We start from the raw sequence: 15,521 nt of genomic DNA on the forward strand, positions 1-15,521 counted from the left end.
AGAAGCAAGCAGCTCGACCAAGCTCGACATGACTAGCTTCGGCCCAATAGCTGGAACCCGACTTCTTCCGGCCAACAACAAAGCGCCTTCCATATTATCTTCGCACCCTTTCTCGAAAGAACCGTCCCTGTGTTGTACTTAGTACCACGTCACCACGTTACAAACCAACGGCTGGTTTATTTGCGATGCTTAGCCATGCTTGCTGACGATTTCACCATCAGACGGAGGGAATTTTCTCGAAAAATTGTCCGAAGGCAATGTAGCAGAAATCAGCTTCTTGTGTTTCTGGCAATTCTATTTGCCCGGTTAACAAATCAAATTCATATTTTAGTTCTCACATGGCCTCATAACATGAAATGAAACCTCTCCTTGCTTTTTGGGTACAGCTATGTAACTTATAACAAGAACCCAATTGCTGTCACTACTGATACTGTGACTTTGCCACCGATCACTCGTCTTTCGCTTTCCCGAAGCCTGTGGCTGCTTTTTTCATCCAGTCATCTCCATCATTAGACGCTGCTGAACCTGATACGTTGGACGGGCCCAGTTCGGATTGAGTGATAGCACTCTTAGTCGTATTCTTTCGATCGTCATTAGTTATGAAAGACTGGCATCCTCGAGAATGCGAGGCATCGTTCGATGACTTTTTGTCGATATATAACCAAATCACGTTGTTGTTAGGAGGCCAATGATAGCCATATTCAGATATCGAATAACGGTCAGAGTGTGGATCCCAAACAAGTCCAGTTATGCTGGTCACAGTATCATCGAAACTTGAGGGTTCTTGCGAAATGTTTTTTCCTTTCAATAGTTGGGATATTTCGGGTTATTGGTACTGTAGTCAACTAAAAGAAACTGATATGGTTGACACGGTTTAAATAAGTCGTGAGGTTTCCGAATGAGATATTGAGTGTAAGCCTATTGATATCCATAGATGAGGGAACGATGAGAGGAACGGGAGCCTAAACAGACGTTTATATGCATATATATGAGACAACGTTTTAGTCTTCCACGTTTGTGACGGAGTCTTCCTCAATGTCGTCATCCTCCGAAGCTCTGTATTTGAAATAAAGTCAACAGAACGAGGCAAGTCTGACTGTCTTCCTCCTGCTCGTGTAAAGTTGTAGTAAGTGGTGCAATGACCCAGGAGCCTTCTGCTTCGGCGATAGCACTGGTTCCATTCAAATCCTTTCATTCACCATGAAAACAGTATTTCTCCTCTCATGAATGCTGCGCCTCATAGAGCATGATAGGAAAATTAGAAGCGAGACATGTCGAACGGTCTCTCTCCTTTCTCGTATCAGAGGAGAAGGACGTCTGCCATTCCTTCAAGCGTAAAAAGTCCCATATATGACCAAGGGAGCAAGTCTAATTTTGTCAAAGATGAGCAAATACCATGCAATCTTGCTCACAGCAATAGACACGTGTCTCCCACATCAAAGTGTCGACAAGAAAGTGAAGCACTGATCCTAAACAGACAGAGATTAATGGACCTATACTAAGAAAACCAGGGTGAAGGAGCACGATTAAACGCTACATCGATTCTCATACTCCTATCCGGTGGTATTGTTAGGACTGACTATTCAATCGAGTTTTTTCCTCCTCCATGGTTGTGTACACAGCGAGAACCTGATATCGCATTACTTTAGCATATTGTTGCCAATTAGTCTGGGTACCTCCGGACACGTCTCTGGTGACTTCAGTCTCTATGGGCTGAGAGCTCGTCTTGGAGTGGCCAGCAGCTGTGGCGACTCTGTAAGCCTTTGAGAAAAGATTTGGGTCGGTGGTCGGACAGCCAATATATCGATGAACATCATTCAGACAGTGCTCGTAGGCAAATGCTTCTTCCCCCTCGCCAGCTTTTGTTATGACATCGTAACATGTACACTTACACCTACAGGGGTCTTCCGAAGTAGTAGTGATGGGCTGTCGAGACGGTGGATTGTTGAATTCTTCCTTGCGCCCCACAGAGTAGTTGTCTAGTGTATGAGACGAATCGGAGCCACTCGGAGAGGAAGGACTACTTCTTGTTGTATGATTTGTTTGTGTCATGCTCCTGCTAGTAATGATGATATTACTGAATGTTAAGAACAAAATTGGTGTTGCGTAAAACGTGTGATATTTGGATTGGAATGCGTTTGACTGTGGAGTCAAGCTTGAGAGAAACAGAGAAGAGGAAACGTAGCGTGGATGGTCCGTAGAATATGATGTCAAAAGTAGCCAGATCAACTTTTACCATATCCTTCTTGCCAGTTCTCAGCCTGGCAAGTCAAGGTCAAATAGCTTAAAACACGTATGATACCCTCGTTCTTTCTTTGTCCCCACAAAGGACGTGGAGATAAAGTAGCAGTGATCGCAGTAGACATCGTCATCACAGAACAAACGAAGTAAATGTTCGTCATGATATGAGAGATTATTGTGTTACAGAGCGCTTTCGGCACAAAGGTCAGCTAGCATGACGCCTGATGGTCTCCCCAAGAAGCTTTGCTAATGATGGTACTTTCTTGTGAGCCATCTTGAACCGCATTTGTTATTATTCTCCCAAAGACGACTTGGTATGACGATACCTAACATTATGAAATGTATTGTAAAGTCTTGACTATTACATCATAACGAATGAAATGAATCGAGTCAGACTGCTATTCGTGTATGTCCCCCAAAAGAGGCACTCCGAAAGAGATTGACATTTGCAGTCTCATTGTAGATACATCATGTTCACATTTCACATAGACAGAACATAAGCTCTACCTCTAAATGCTAGAAATCGTATGACAATCACCATGACGACTGGTTCTGCTGATGGCATGTGCAGGCTGCTTATGTCCGATTGTAACACGCTGATTGTGGGCGGTCATTTCAGTCGGCAGAACGAGGGCAGTATTTCCGCTTTGCCATCAATAACCTTCCTATTCTCCACGTCGTAAGTGAACGTAGAGATGTAAAAGATATGTGTACATAATGCATGATTACTTCTCGCTCTAGATATTTTGAATTTGCCTTTCATGCTATCGACTACAAAGTATCTATGTGAATCTCTGCACAACAACTGCATTTTGCAATTTGGCAGCTTCGATAGTCTCGCTAGGATCGGATAACTCCCTGTTTGGGAACGTCGTCTGAAGCACGAAACTCCTAGAGTCGGCTCGGGCGCTATGAACAAGAAAGGCTTAGTATCGCAAAAAGACAAACTGTATGTTACCGCGAGCACGACTCACGCTGAAACAAATCCACGAAGATCACCAACGGTATGAGTAAGGTTGACTTTTGCGACCATTCTACCGTTGCATGTTCGATTAGCGATAAGTAAGATAACAGGTTGTTACGTGCTTACCTAGTTCCATCACCCAGACGAAGTTGGATATTGGTAGTAGGTTTACTATCATCCACAGCGAATTGAGCTTGTCCAGAAGTTCCTGCACCTGTATTTCCTGCCGATCCTGCAGTAGGTGGTGTACTAGTTCCCGAAGAACCGCCTATTAAGATACCTTGTGGTAAACCACCTGGCATGGGAGATGAACTGCCTGAGACTACTTCAGGAGCGGGTGAACCTAATCTATTACCTGATCCACCGAAAGCTGACATTGGTTTCTTAGGAGGTGGTTGATAATCTTCTCTTCTTCTTTGAGCGACTTCAACATTTAATCTTTGATTGAATCTGACTCCGAAAACACTTGGAGGTGCTCTACCAGATTCGATAGCTTGTAATAATGATTTATTTTGAGGATCATCATATGAGAGTAATGGTCCGTCTTCAATTGAAAATCCGTTTCTCCAAAAAGTCAATCTACGAGTTTGAACGTTTTCATCGTTGTCGTCATCATCATCATCATCTTCTTCATTTGCATGTCCACCTGGAGCTGCGGGATTTCCTCCTCCTCGACCAAACATCCCAGCGAGAAGATTATCCATCATGGATGGAGTCATTCCAGCGACACTGGGGATAGAAGGTGTAGATGCTGATGCTGATGGAGCGGATGATCCAGCAGCTGGAATCTCAGTTGAAGCATCTTCATCTGATCCAAGTGTATGACCTGTTCCTCTGAATGCAGATGGTGGTTTTGGTGCACCTCCTGCACCTCCAGCGGGCGATTTGGGAGGGCCGTTCCTACTTTTTATTCAGCTTGATTTGCATATGATTATGACATGTAGAACTCACTGATTGGCCATTCGAAGGATATTGTCCACAAGGGAATTTCCACTCCCTCGTGGATCATCGGGATTCTGAACAGCCAGTCCACTACTGCAAAGGAGGTCAGCACACACATAGATCAAGAATCTCAATAAATAGCTCTGCCACTCACTTTCTTGATCCACCGGTGAAGAGTTCCTCCGGTGCTTTATCTCCTTCATCTTCCTCATCAGAATCGGAGCTTTCTCCCAGTCTACCAAATCGTCTCTCGGGTTTACCCCATCCAGCAGGTAGCGATTCTTCAATCGGTTGACCACCGAGTGTTCTAGCACCACCAGCAGGTGGAGGAGGGTTGTTGGAATGCTCGTCTGACATATTAGGTGAATCCAAAGCTAATTCTGCTTCTTCGTCTTCTTCTTGGTCGTGTGAGACGTGTGGTGGTTCAGATGCTCTTTGGGTCGCGAAGAAATCTTCTATGGCACCCTATGCAATTGAGATTATGCTATTGTCAGCGAGTGAGTTTCGTGTTAACGTATTGGGGCAGCGTATACTGCAAGACCTCTCACTCACTTCTAAGGTTGTACCGGATTCAAGGAAATGTACAGCGTCTTCGTGACTTGCTTGAGTAATAGCTCCAAATACTTCGATATCTAACAGTGTAATTCCATACATGAGTCAGCTTGATTGGCCAAAACAGCCTATTTCTCCAGCTCACCGTCCTGTGTTGGTTTCAAACCAGGCATATCGTCTGTGAATGAAGATGAAAGAGGATATCTGAGAGTAGTATAGATCAACTTTCAATCCTATTCACGGTGACGCAGCGATGATTTCACCCTCCACCCCAACACATGCAGATAGGCACGCCACTTTCGGTTCATTTGCCACTCGCGTGCCTATATAGTGGGCGACTATCGATTTTTATAATTTCTAATCGCATCGTGTATTGGATCAAAATGTCAAAGTTTTTAACAGTTGGTGATATTTTGTGTCTTCAGCTTCATCCTGTACTCTTGCTTATATCTACGAGCACAATCGAGAGCCTTGTCATCGACTCTGGGACAATAGCGACATGTCTGAACCTCCTTCCAAACGATCCAAAACCATCGTTGATTCATCTTCTTCCACTCCCGTCGATAACCCTTACCTGTAAGTTCCGCTCTTGCCATTTCACTATCGTTACAAAAATCATACAAGCTAAATCTTCAACTTGCCTTGCTAATAGTGCTCATCGTAATACGATGGCCTCATCATCTTCCAACGGTTATGCTTCTGGAGCAAATGGAGTTGCCGGAGCTGGAGCAGGTGGAAAGGCCACCAATCCATTGAATGGATTAGTGCCTAGGAAAGTCTCAGTCGCACAAGTCAAGACTATTCTAGTAAGTCACTTCACTCGTAAATTGCAGGGGGTAAGCTGCTTGGTATTGATGAAAATGTACTTGTGGAACAGGATGGAGATGTGAACCCTTTCAAAGGTCTACAACCTTTCTCAGCATCATATCGAAAGATCTTAGAACAGAGAAAAGGTTTACCTGTATATCAAAAAATGCAAGAATTCTTAACTGTTTTTTCAGAAAATCAAATCACTGTAATGGAAGGACAAACTGGATCAGGTAAAACCACTCAGATCCCTCAATTCGTTTGTTATTCAGATTTACCAATGTTAAGAGGTAAAATGGTAGCTTGTACTCAACCTAGAAGAGTTGCAGCTATGAGCGTAGCAAAACGTGTCGCCGATGAGATGGATGGTGAGTCATCTGATCTTTACACTCGTGTCATCATTTCCTATCGGTCGAGGGAGTGCTGATGGGATCATATACACAATAGTACAACTCGGTAAACAAGTTGGTTATTCGATTCGATTCGAAGATATGACTGAACCAGGAACCACTTTCCTCAAATATATGACAGATGGTATGTTGTTAAGAGAAGCTATGAACGATCCTCTATTAGAACGATATTCTACTGTCATATTGGATGAAGCGCACGAGAGAACTTTGGCTACAGATATATTGATGGGTTTACTGAAAGATGTGAGTTTACCATCCACGATTACCAATGAGATGGAGAACTTGACTGACTTGAGCGATCGGAAAGATTGCCAAACGACGTCCTGATCTCAAGATTATTGTCATGTCCGCTACACTTGATGTTGAAAAATTCCAAAAATACTTTGGAGATAACCAACCTACAGGTATCGCTCCCGTTGTAAAAGTGTCTGGACGAACTTTCCCAGTAGAAACATTTTTCACTCAAGAGCCAGAAAACGATTATGTTGAAGCTGCCATCCGGACGGTACTGTTCATCCATCAAGCTGAAGATGAAGGAGATGTCTTATTGTTCTTGACTGGTGAAGAAGAGATTGAAGATGCATGTAGAAAGATTAGAGCTGAAGGTGAAGAGTTATCGAATAAAGGAATGGCAGGACCTTTATTGGTAGTACCTTTATATTCGTCGTTACCACCACATCAGCAACAGCGAATTTTCGATCCGCCACCACCAGCAAGAAAAGATGGATTACCTGGTAGAAAAATCGTCATATCCACCAATATAGCAGAAACTTCATTAACAATCGACGGTATAGTCTATGTAGTAGATCCTGGATTCTGTAAACAAAAAGTTTATAATCCTAGAATTAGAGTTGAAAGTTTATTGGTTTCACCTATATCAAAAGCTTCTGCAATGCAAAGAGCAGGTAGAGCAGGTCGTACAAGACCTGGAAAATGTTTCAGATTATATACGGAAAAAGACTTCGTCAAAGAGCTGGAAGAACAAACTCATCCTGAAATCTTGAGAAGTAATTTAGCAAACACAGTTCTGGAATTAATCAAATTAGGCATAAAGGATCTGGTTCATTTCGATTATATGGGTAAGTCATAGCTATATCAAACGGCTCTAGTTTGTGAGACGAAAGCTGATCTGTCGAACTTTCAATTAGACGCTCCTGCTCCCGAGACTATCATGAGAGCGTTGGAGTTGCTCCATTACCTTGCTGCGCTAGATGATGAGGGGAATCTCACACCATTAGGTCAAATCATGGCCGAATTTCCTCTAGATCCTCAGGTGGGTAGCTTCATTATCTTCTTCATACAACTTCTGGCTGATCTCTACTGAATGTTTAGCTCGCCAAAATGCTCATCGTCAGCCCCGAGTTCGGTTGCAGTAATGAGATGCTTTCTCTCACCGCTATGTTGTCAGTACCAAACGTATTCATGCGACCAGCTTCGCAAAGAAAAGAAGCGGATTTAGCCAAAGCACAATTCACTCATCCAGATGGAGATCATCTCACTTTATTAAACGTTTATCACGCTTACAAATCAAATGAAGGAGATGCCAAAACATGGTGTTGGCAAAATTACTTGAATCAAAGATCTTTAACTCAAGCTGATAATGTCAGAACTCAATTGAAGAGAGCAATGGAAAAATTCGATTTGGAATTATGTTCTACAGCATGGGAAGATAGAAATTATTGGAATAACATTAGACAAGCTTTGACCTGTGGTTTCTTCATGCAAGTAGCACATAAAGAAGGTGAAAAAGGAAGTTATATGACCGTTAAAGATAACCAAGTGAGTCCTTTATAATCGCTTTTAGTGTGAGGTTACGAAGATTGACTAAATGATCTGTACCGTTTGATAGGTTGTCAGATTGCATCTTTCTTGTGGATTGGATACCACTCCAGAATGGGTACTTTACAATGAGTTCGTATTGACCACAGCGAACGTGAGTATTGTTTACTATAACCTCATCCTGTAAGACCCAAATGGACAGGAAAAAAAAGGCTAATTGTAATCTGATGATATAGTTCATAAGGACAGTAACGGAAGTGAGACCTGAATGGTTATTGGAATACGCACCACAATACTTCGATCCAACTTCTTTCCCTGAGAATTCAGAAACTAGAAGAGCTTTACAAAGGGTTCTAGCCAAAGTGAGTGAAACCCACATCATCAAGGTTGTTGTAGATTTGTGAGTGTTCATGCTAATTTCGTTTTCTTTTTACCCTTCCGTCCTCATAGAAAACCGGTAAATCTGAGAATGGAGCTTCTGGTTCAGGATCAGGAATAGATCTGAAAAAGAAGAAGAAGAGGAAGGCTGAGTAGACGTCGCTTCGTGAGGTTAGGGCTGTATACATTCAATAAGAGAGAGAGAAGAGAAATATGTGTGATTGTCTATTTTGTGTGGCCAAAGTGGTGCTACCGATCTTTTTTCGTATTTTACGAGTCCATTTAGGGTTTTTCCATCGATGAATGTTTTAATTTTATATGCATATTTAATGAACATATACGTATCGCTTGTGCTCTCTGTTCAACTCCCATATTCCAAGGTGGTCTGTCTATTCAGGCGGATAGACATCAAATCTCCCCCTCTTCAAACTCATCTTTATCTTTTCTTGAAGTGGAAGACATTCTTCTCCTCTAGATAAGACATCAAAATCCGAATTAGCCAAAATGTCATAATCTTTTCATCATCGAGTCTGGATTGTGTGTCATGGCATGGGCTCACCTTTGATTCTCTTTCTTTATCGTCAGGGCCAACTGATCCTCTCTTCCTCTCCTTATCTCTATCTCTCCTATCTCTATCTCTGTCCCTATCTTTCCTATCACCTTCTTTGTCTCTAGGTTCTCTATCTTTCCTCTCACTGTCCCTATCTTTATCCTTCCTCTCACCGTCTCTGTCTCTGTCTCTGTCTTTGTCTCTGTCTTTCTTCTCGTCATCCCTTTCTCTGTCTTTCCTGGATGATCTAGGTTCTTTCTCTTTCACTACTTCATCAATATCCATCGCATCTTTCTCTTTCTCTTTTTCTTTGATGGAAGATCTTCTGTCCTTTCTATCCCTATCTCGATCACGATGATCTCTATCCCTATCTCGTTCTCTGTGTCCAGATTCTCTTTCTCTTTCGCGTTCGCGTTCACGCTCACGATCATGTTTATCTTCCCTATCACGGGTAGAACCAATATCGGAAGATTCGGCTTCGCGAAGTTTCTCCTGATCAGACGATAAATACATTAGCAAAGTTCCCATTATCTTGTGTGCCGGAATGGTTTTCACATCCTTAACGAAACTCAATGGAAATAATGTGGGCCTTATCGAGGAGAAACATCACTCACTTTTTGCCTTTTAACATATTTGTCAAACGCCGCCTTCCTATCATCTTCATCTGAAACTTCCTTGAATTCAGGTAGCTCGTTCATGTGAGGCAATGCCTAAATGGTCGAGAAAAGGTGGGTTTCGAGTTAAGCTGTATTTGACATCTTTGAAAGAGCACCTTGTGTGAGACTAGACTTACCTCCTCATAGGTCATTTCTAAATCGATATGTCTTCCCACTTTTTTGAGTGCATATCGAAGGTCATCTATTCTATGTCTTCTTCTTCTTTCATTTCGTCGAATTTCATCCTCGGCAGCTTGTTTGAGTTTGCCATGGATCTGTATAGGGTGATCAAAACATTTGGTTAGAAATAGACATCCTCCATGGCAAACGAGCTGGAATACAGGCTAACGTACCAAATCATATACTTCTCTCCTCAATCTTTCTTCGATCTGAGTATCAATCTTAATCTCTTTACACCAATCTTCTAATTCTTGCCAAGCAGTTTCGATTGTGATTTCTTTATCTTCCTTTGATAAAGCTCTGGTTATCTTTTCAGAAGCTCTTTCAACTTCTTCACCTAGATCATCAATCATATCCATCCAGAGATCTAACGGACTTGACCCTTGTAAACCCAATAAATCTAAATATCTTTGATCTGATTTGATCTTGGGATAAGTCAGTTTCCATTGAGATTTTCTATTTAATTCTCCTTTGGAATGTAATTCGTTCAAAAGTGATTTGAAATTTTCTCTTGCTTTTCTCGCTTTGCGTGTATTATCAATTCTTAATTTACGTGATTCTTCTTCGTGTTCAATCTCTAATTGTCTAGCGTAATTATCATATACTTGAATCATATCTATCGTTTCGATCTTTTGTAAATCTACATCTGATTTGAAAGTTGCTGAAGAAACGATTAGGTCATGGGCCGCTCTCCATCTTGTTGATACTGAGATATCCAAAGTCCGTATAAGATCAGTCAAATTCTTCACATTTCGATCTCTGAGTTGTTTTTCTGCAGCCTATGAATACGAAGAAAAATGGTTTCCAGTGATTAGCTTGGATTGCTTTCGCTTAATCCACACCAATATTCGGACTTACCTCTTCGACTCTCCTCAAGTCATCGACATACTCCTCCAAAATCAAGGCTCGTTCATCGTACAAGGCTTCACGCCAATATCTATTACCTTGAAAGACTTGATCGGCAGTTTTCATAGTCGAATAACTGGTGATTTCGGAAGATGAGGCGAATAATTTATGAAATATAGGTCTTAATTTAGATATTCGAAGTTGTTTTGCTTGTCTTCTAGATTCCATTATGCTGTTAATATGCTATCACGCGCAGTGGTTTTCGCGTCATTATCAGCGCAAAAACATGAGGGCATATCCCCGATTATGTAAAATGAGATAGTTGACATACCTTTTCGAAAGCACTTTTCTTTTCGGCAAGAGTATCCAAAGCTTTATATAATGGATCCATGATTATTTTTCTCATAGTTTGATCCCAAGTCCATTGTTCATTGACACCTTCTCTTTTGAGCAGATGGATAAACGCTTCTTCCGCTCTGGCTCGATCGGCGAATCCTCCGGGAGGCATAATGATCGTTTCTCGTTGAGGGACGACTGGAGTCTGTGCTTGTGCAGCAGGAGTTTCGGAGCCTCGTCTACCTGCGGGGGAATCTGTTGGAGGTATAGATCCATATGGTGCAATAGCAAGCGCTGCTGCTTCCCTTAATTCTCTGATATCTTCTGGAGTGGGTGATCTCGATCTGTCAGGACTGCGATTTTTAGGTTTATAAGCTTTCTTCCTTTCCAATTTCCATAATGCGTGATAAGAATGGGTAGTGACTCACGTTTCTGATCCCTTTGCTCTTCTTCTCTCTTCTTGTTGATCGATTTTCTCCTTCAGCTCTTTCAGGTCAGGTGGTAGATCCCACTTTGTCTCTTTAGTAGCTGTATTGACATAGTAAGGTCTATCTTTCGAGGTATATTGCTTCCACTGTGTTTTAGCGAGTGCTTTCTATACTCGAAGGAGAAGGAGAATTCAGTCAGCTAATATGTCATGACCCATCAATTCAAGTGATTCAGCTCACCTCGAAAGGGGTCTTCAGCTCATCAGGCTTTTCCCAAACACTTTGTTTGGTGGTTGCATGAGACCAATACTTCCTTCCTTCAGAATTGGTATACTCGCTCTGCAATGAGAAATGGTGTCAGCTGTGAATCCGAAGACAAAAGTTAGTACAGCTCACCCATGGCGATTTCATATTTGGAGAAGCGGGCATATCTGCTCGTGCTTCGACTGTACACTTGAACGATCAAGATGAACTGAATAGCAAGTTTGAAAAAAGAAAACTATCATAGCTTCAGCTGTCTGTATCCAAGCAGAAACAAACGGCCGAATTCACGGAGTAATGATGGGATCTCCGAAGGCTGGTAGCCAAAATAGGCGTACATCCATCCAGCCTAGCGCGCCTTTGAGCCCTTATCAGCAGGGCGTGCCTATTCAAAAGAAAGGAAACTGGTCCGATGGTTATGAGACAACGTAACCGGAGTTCAAGTATCACACAACAATCCAGCCGGACAATTCCCTACATGCAAGGAGGCAAGGAAGCGAAGAGGTAGAGGAAGATTTCACCCCTTAGGTGTACTGTTCGGGATTAAATCCTGGCGAAGGTATAAGGGAATTGCGACATCACGCAAAGGGAATTAATAATAGGCTAAACTGCATCTTAACAAAGTTTTGATGGGGTTGGGTGGTTGAGAGATGGAAGACGGTTTAAACCGGACCGGTATAATGATGTAGCCGAAGGAATGTATAGAAAGGAATAAGAAAAACAAATGGGATAAAGTTATCCCATCTCATCCAACCCCCCCCGCCCACCTTATACCCCCCTTCACCCCCTCTCCACCAAACATCTGACCTCTTACACAACGTTTGCATAATTGAATTGCATAACACACACACTTTTATCATCAGAAACCTTCATCCCCACCCTCACCTGATCAAATACCGTATAGAAGGAAAGAACAAAGGCAAATACTTGCCCCGTACCCCCTCCCCTCACCGGCGCACATATATAACAAAAGGAGAATAATCCTAACCCGTTTTCAAGATGATTTCCCCAGCTCGATTCAGTACTTTATTGAGATCTGCACCTAGATCAATAATCAAACCCAGTACAACATCAAATAATTTCTACGTTAAAAACAGATCAATTAGATTATTCAATTCAATGTCAGATCCCACTTTCTCTCACGATTTCGACCATTCAGTCTACAAGGGTAAAGTAGATATTCCTGTTGGATTATATATCAACGGTAAATGGTCAAAATCAATTGATTCAAATGCCAAAACCATCGAGTGAGTTTCTTTATAATCGGTTTCCTTCTATATCGATTCTATTCCTTCGTTTGCCATTTACTGATTGTATTAAATGTGACACGAAATAGTATCTACAACCCATCTACTGGAAAAGTCCTTGTTTCTATCCCTGAAGGAACTGCAGCAGACGTAGACGCAGCTGTCAAACACGCTCACACCGCTTTTAACAATGTTTGGGGTCTTCACACTCCCGGTTTCAAGAGAGGTGAACTCCTTATCAAGATCGCTGAATTGATAGAAAGAGATATCGATATCATCTCTTCCATTGAAGCTCTCGATAACGGAAAAACATTCTCCGCCGCTAAAGGTTTCGATGTCACTGAAGCCGCTAGAGTATTCAGATACTACGGTGGATGGGCTGATAAGATCCACGGTAAAACTATCGAGGTCAGCTATAATCCTTTTTTCACTCACCAGCTCTTCAACCAGACATCAATGATGATTTTATACTAACAATATTGTGCTTCAAAAATAGACCACCGAGGCTAAACTCTCCTACACCCGACACGAACCCGTTGGTGTTTGTGGTCAAATCATTCCATGGAATTTCGTAAGTTACCGTACTTACTACAACCATGTGTCAATCAAATATTGACTCAAATATGGTGTTATCTGTCTAGCCTCTTTTGATGTTCGCATGGAAAATCGCTCCTGCCGTCGCAGCTGGTTGTACCGTTGTTATCAAGCCTTCTGAAATCACCCCTTTGACTGCTCTTTACATGACCAAACTCTTCGAGGAAGCCGGTGTACCCGCTGGTGTCATCAATGTCATTGTTGGGTGAGTACGAGATGCATAGAGGCTTGTATCTTATCAAAGGGCAAAGATATTGACATAATTTGCGCAGTTACGGAAACACCGTTGGATCCGCTCTTGCTTCTCACCCCGATATCGACAAGGTCGCCTTTACCGGTTCCACCGCTGTCGGTCGATTGGTCATGGAAGAAGCTTCCAAATCTAACATCAAAGTAAGTCAGAGTCTATCCTTCTGGGCTCCATGGGAAGCCATAGGGTCACAGGGACGCCAGCTGATCCCCACTGGCTCCACAGAAAGTATCCCTTGAACTCGGTGGTAAGGGATCTAACATCATCTTCGAAGATGCCAACTTTGACGAGGCTGTCAAATACGCTTGCCAAGGTATCTTGTGAGTATTTTATTCGGAGTTATTCGGCTGGCAACAATACACTGACAAAACCACATTTTTTGCTATAGCTTCAACCACGGTCAAACTTGTGTATGTATTACCAAGGCTGTATCCCCTATGATATGATTTACCGCTTACAACCGGATTTAGTGTGCCGGATCTCGAATCTACGTTCACAAGAACATCTACGATAAATTCGTAGAAGCTTTCAAAGCTGCTTCTGGCAAACTCAGAGTCGGGTATGTCGGATGAAGGCTTTTTACTCACGACAGTACGCTAATCGCAGTTTATTGTCATTGCCATTCTCAGAGACCCATTCGAGCCAAGCACATACCAAGGACCTCAAGTGTCTCAACTCCAATACGACCGAATCATGAAATACGTTGAAATCGGTAAAGAAGAAGGTGCTACTGTCATCACCGGCGGTAAACGACACGGTGAATCCGGTTACTTCATTGAACCGGTAAGTTTTTGGCTTGATATCCCATCCCCAACAGGAACCGTATCTTTTCCCATCGATCGATCTCATTTATCTCACATTCCCTTTCTATGATCCTCTCTTTTTTCCTGGAGAAGCTCAGTCCGATATCATGGATATACATGGATAATAAGGCTAACGGACGATTATGTGTCCTTTTCTCACGTAGACTGTATTCGGTGACGTAAACGCCAACATGAAGATTGTCCGAGAAGAAATCTTTGGTCCCGTCGTCGTTGTTTCACCTTTCGAATCTGAGGAAGAAGTCGTCGAATCTGCAAACGATTCAGTCTATGGTTTAGCTTCAGCTGTATTCACCCAAGACATCTCAAGGGCCACGAGAGTAGCGGGCAACTTGAAAGCTGGTACCGTATGGATCAACTGTTACAATGAATTACACCCTCAAGTACCTTTCGGTGGTTTCAAACAATCTGGTGAGTTCCTCGTTGTTCCTCGGTTAAATCGGACCGATCAATCACATCACCCTCACAAGAGAACATGAGGAAACCCTTTCCAATGGCGTGGTTCGTTGGTGTTGGGCCGCCGGCGCTCCGTATTAGCGAATCGTGGGAAAATCGCCCTGTCGAGATAGGGTATTTTCTCTTGTTCTGCCACGATTCAATGATCCGAGAATACGATGATAATGTGGTGGTACGTAACTGGTGACTAATGCGACATTGAAATTCAAATAGGTCTCGGACGTGAATTGGGTGAATACGCACTTGAATCTTACACCGAAACAAAGGCTGTCCACGTCAACATCAGTGGTAAATGTGGTATCCCCCTTTAAGCATTTCAACTAAATCGCAACGAAGAAAAAGTCAATCGATGATTTGGTGACGTTTATCAATCTTTTTGTATGATTTTGATGTTCCAATTTTATTTTTATTGTTCATTCATTCATCCATTTTGATCATAGGATTTTGAGGACCACGAAGCCCGAGTTAAAGTAAAATAGGCAAAAGGAAATTTGTTGGGGAAGAGATTGAAGGAAGGATGTATATGCAATTGTTATTCATCTCATAATGTTCGAGGAATAGTCGTAATCACTACTTTCTTTGAGGGTTATTTAGTGTCTGCCGTCTATGATATTGACATGGAATGGCGTGAAGCTGCGACTACTATCGAATAGGTATACCACGATTTTGATTCTTGATCTTCGATCTCTGTTCGTTCACAAGGCACGTCAAGTAAGCAAGGGAATCAATTGTGAGATGTCTTGTCGACTGATTGATATCAGCGCGATAGCAATTAACGACTTATTGCCAAGACGAAAAGTACGATGAAGGAAGGTATCTTTCC

General features: G+C 42.3%; 4 protein-coding genes across 4 annotated transcripts; 2 read left to right on the plus strand and 2 right to left on the minus strand.

Annotated features, from left to right (window-relative positions):
• Positions 1 to 3,023: 3,023 nt before the first annotated feature.
• Positions 3,024 to 4,872, minus strand: IL334_005847 (uncharacterized protein; the record flags this gene model as incomplete). Its single annotated transcript, XM_062937554.1, has 7 exons — positions 3,024 to 3,150; positions 3,216 to 3,275; positions 3,332 to 4,105; positions 4,157 to 4,240; positions 4,302 to 4,612; positions 4,700 to 4,779; positions 4,845 to 4,872. 7 exons carry the CDS (start codon positions 4,870 to 4,872, stop codon positions 3,024 to 3,026), a joined length of 1,464 nt encoding a protein of 487 aa, XP_062793605.1.
• A 326-nt stretch (positions 4,873 to 5,198) lies between these two features.
• IL334_005848 (uncharacterized protein) lies at positions 5,199 to 8,229 on the plus strand (the record flags this gene model as incomplete). The annotated part of the gene is made up of 10 exons (XM_062937555.1): positions 5,199 to 5,275; positions 5,352 to 5,505; positions 5,577 to 5,874; positions 5,954 to 6,159; positions 6,224 to 6,995; positions 7,065 to 7,189; positions 7,249 to 7,695; positions 7,766 to 7,849; positions 7,932 to 8,057; positions 8,146 to 8,229. 10 exons carry the CDS (start codon positions 5,199 to 5,201, stop codon positions 8,227 to 8,229), a joined length of 2,373 nt encoding a protein of 790 aa, XP_062793606.1.
• Positions 8,230 to 8,481: 252 nt separating this feature from the next.
• On the minus strand, positions 8,482 to 11,498 carry IL334_005849 (uncharacterized protein; the record flags this gene model as incomplete). The annotated part of the gene is made up of 10 exons (XM_062937556.1): positions 8,482 to 8,544; positions 8,633 to 9,115; positions 9,238 to 9,333; positions 9,417 to 9,554; positions 9,633 to 10,238; positions 10,318 to 10,548; positions 10,637 to 10,994; positions 11,070 to 11,236; positions 11,310 to 11,408; positions 11,466 to 11,498. 10 exons carry the CDS (start codon positions 11,496 to 11,498, stop codon positions 8,482 to 8,484), a joined length of 2,274 nt encoding a protein of 757 aa, XP_062793607.1.
• An 831-nt stretch (positions 11,499 to 12,329) lies between these two features.
• Positions 12,330 to 15,009, plus strand: IL334_005850 (uncharacterized protein; the record flags this gene model as incomplete). Its single annotated transcript, XM_062937557.1, has 11 exons — positions 12,330 to 12,577; positions 12,667 to 12,985; positions 13,074 to 13,148; positions 13,219 to 13,376; positions 13,444 to 13,564; positions 13,647 to 13,741; positions 13,810 to 13,831; positions 13,892 to 13,980; positions 14,051 to 14,204; positions 14,389 to 14,653; positions 14,912 to 15,009. 11 exons carry the CDS (start codon positions 12,330 to 12,332, stop codon positions 15,007 to 15,009), a joined length of 1,644 nt encoding a protein of 547 aa, XP_062793608.1.
• Positions 15,010 to 15,521: the final 512 nt, after the last annotated feature.

This window comes from Kwoniella shivajii, chromosome 8, assembly GCF_035658355.1.
Source record: "Kwoniella shivajii chromosome 8, complete sequence".
In the NCBI taxonomy this organism is placed as follows: Eukaryota; Fungi; Basidiomycota; class Tremellomycetes; order Tremellales; family Cryptococcaceae; genus Kwoniella; species Kwoniella shivajii.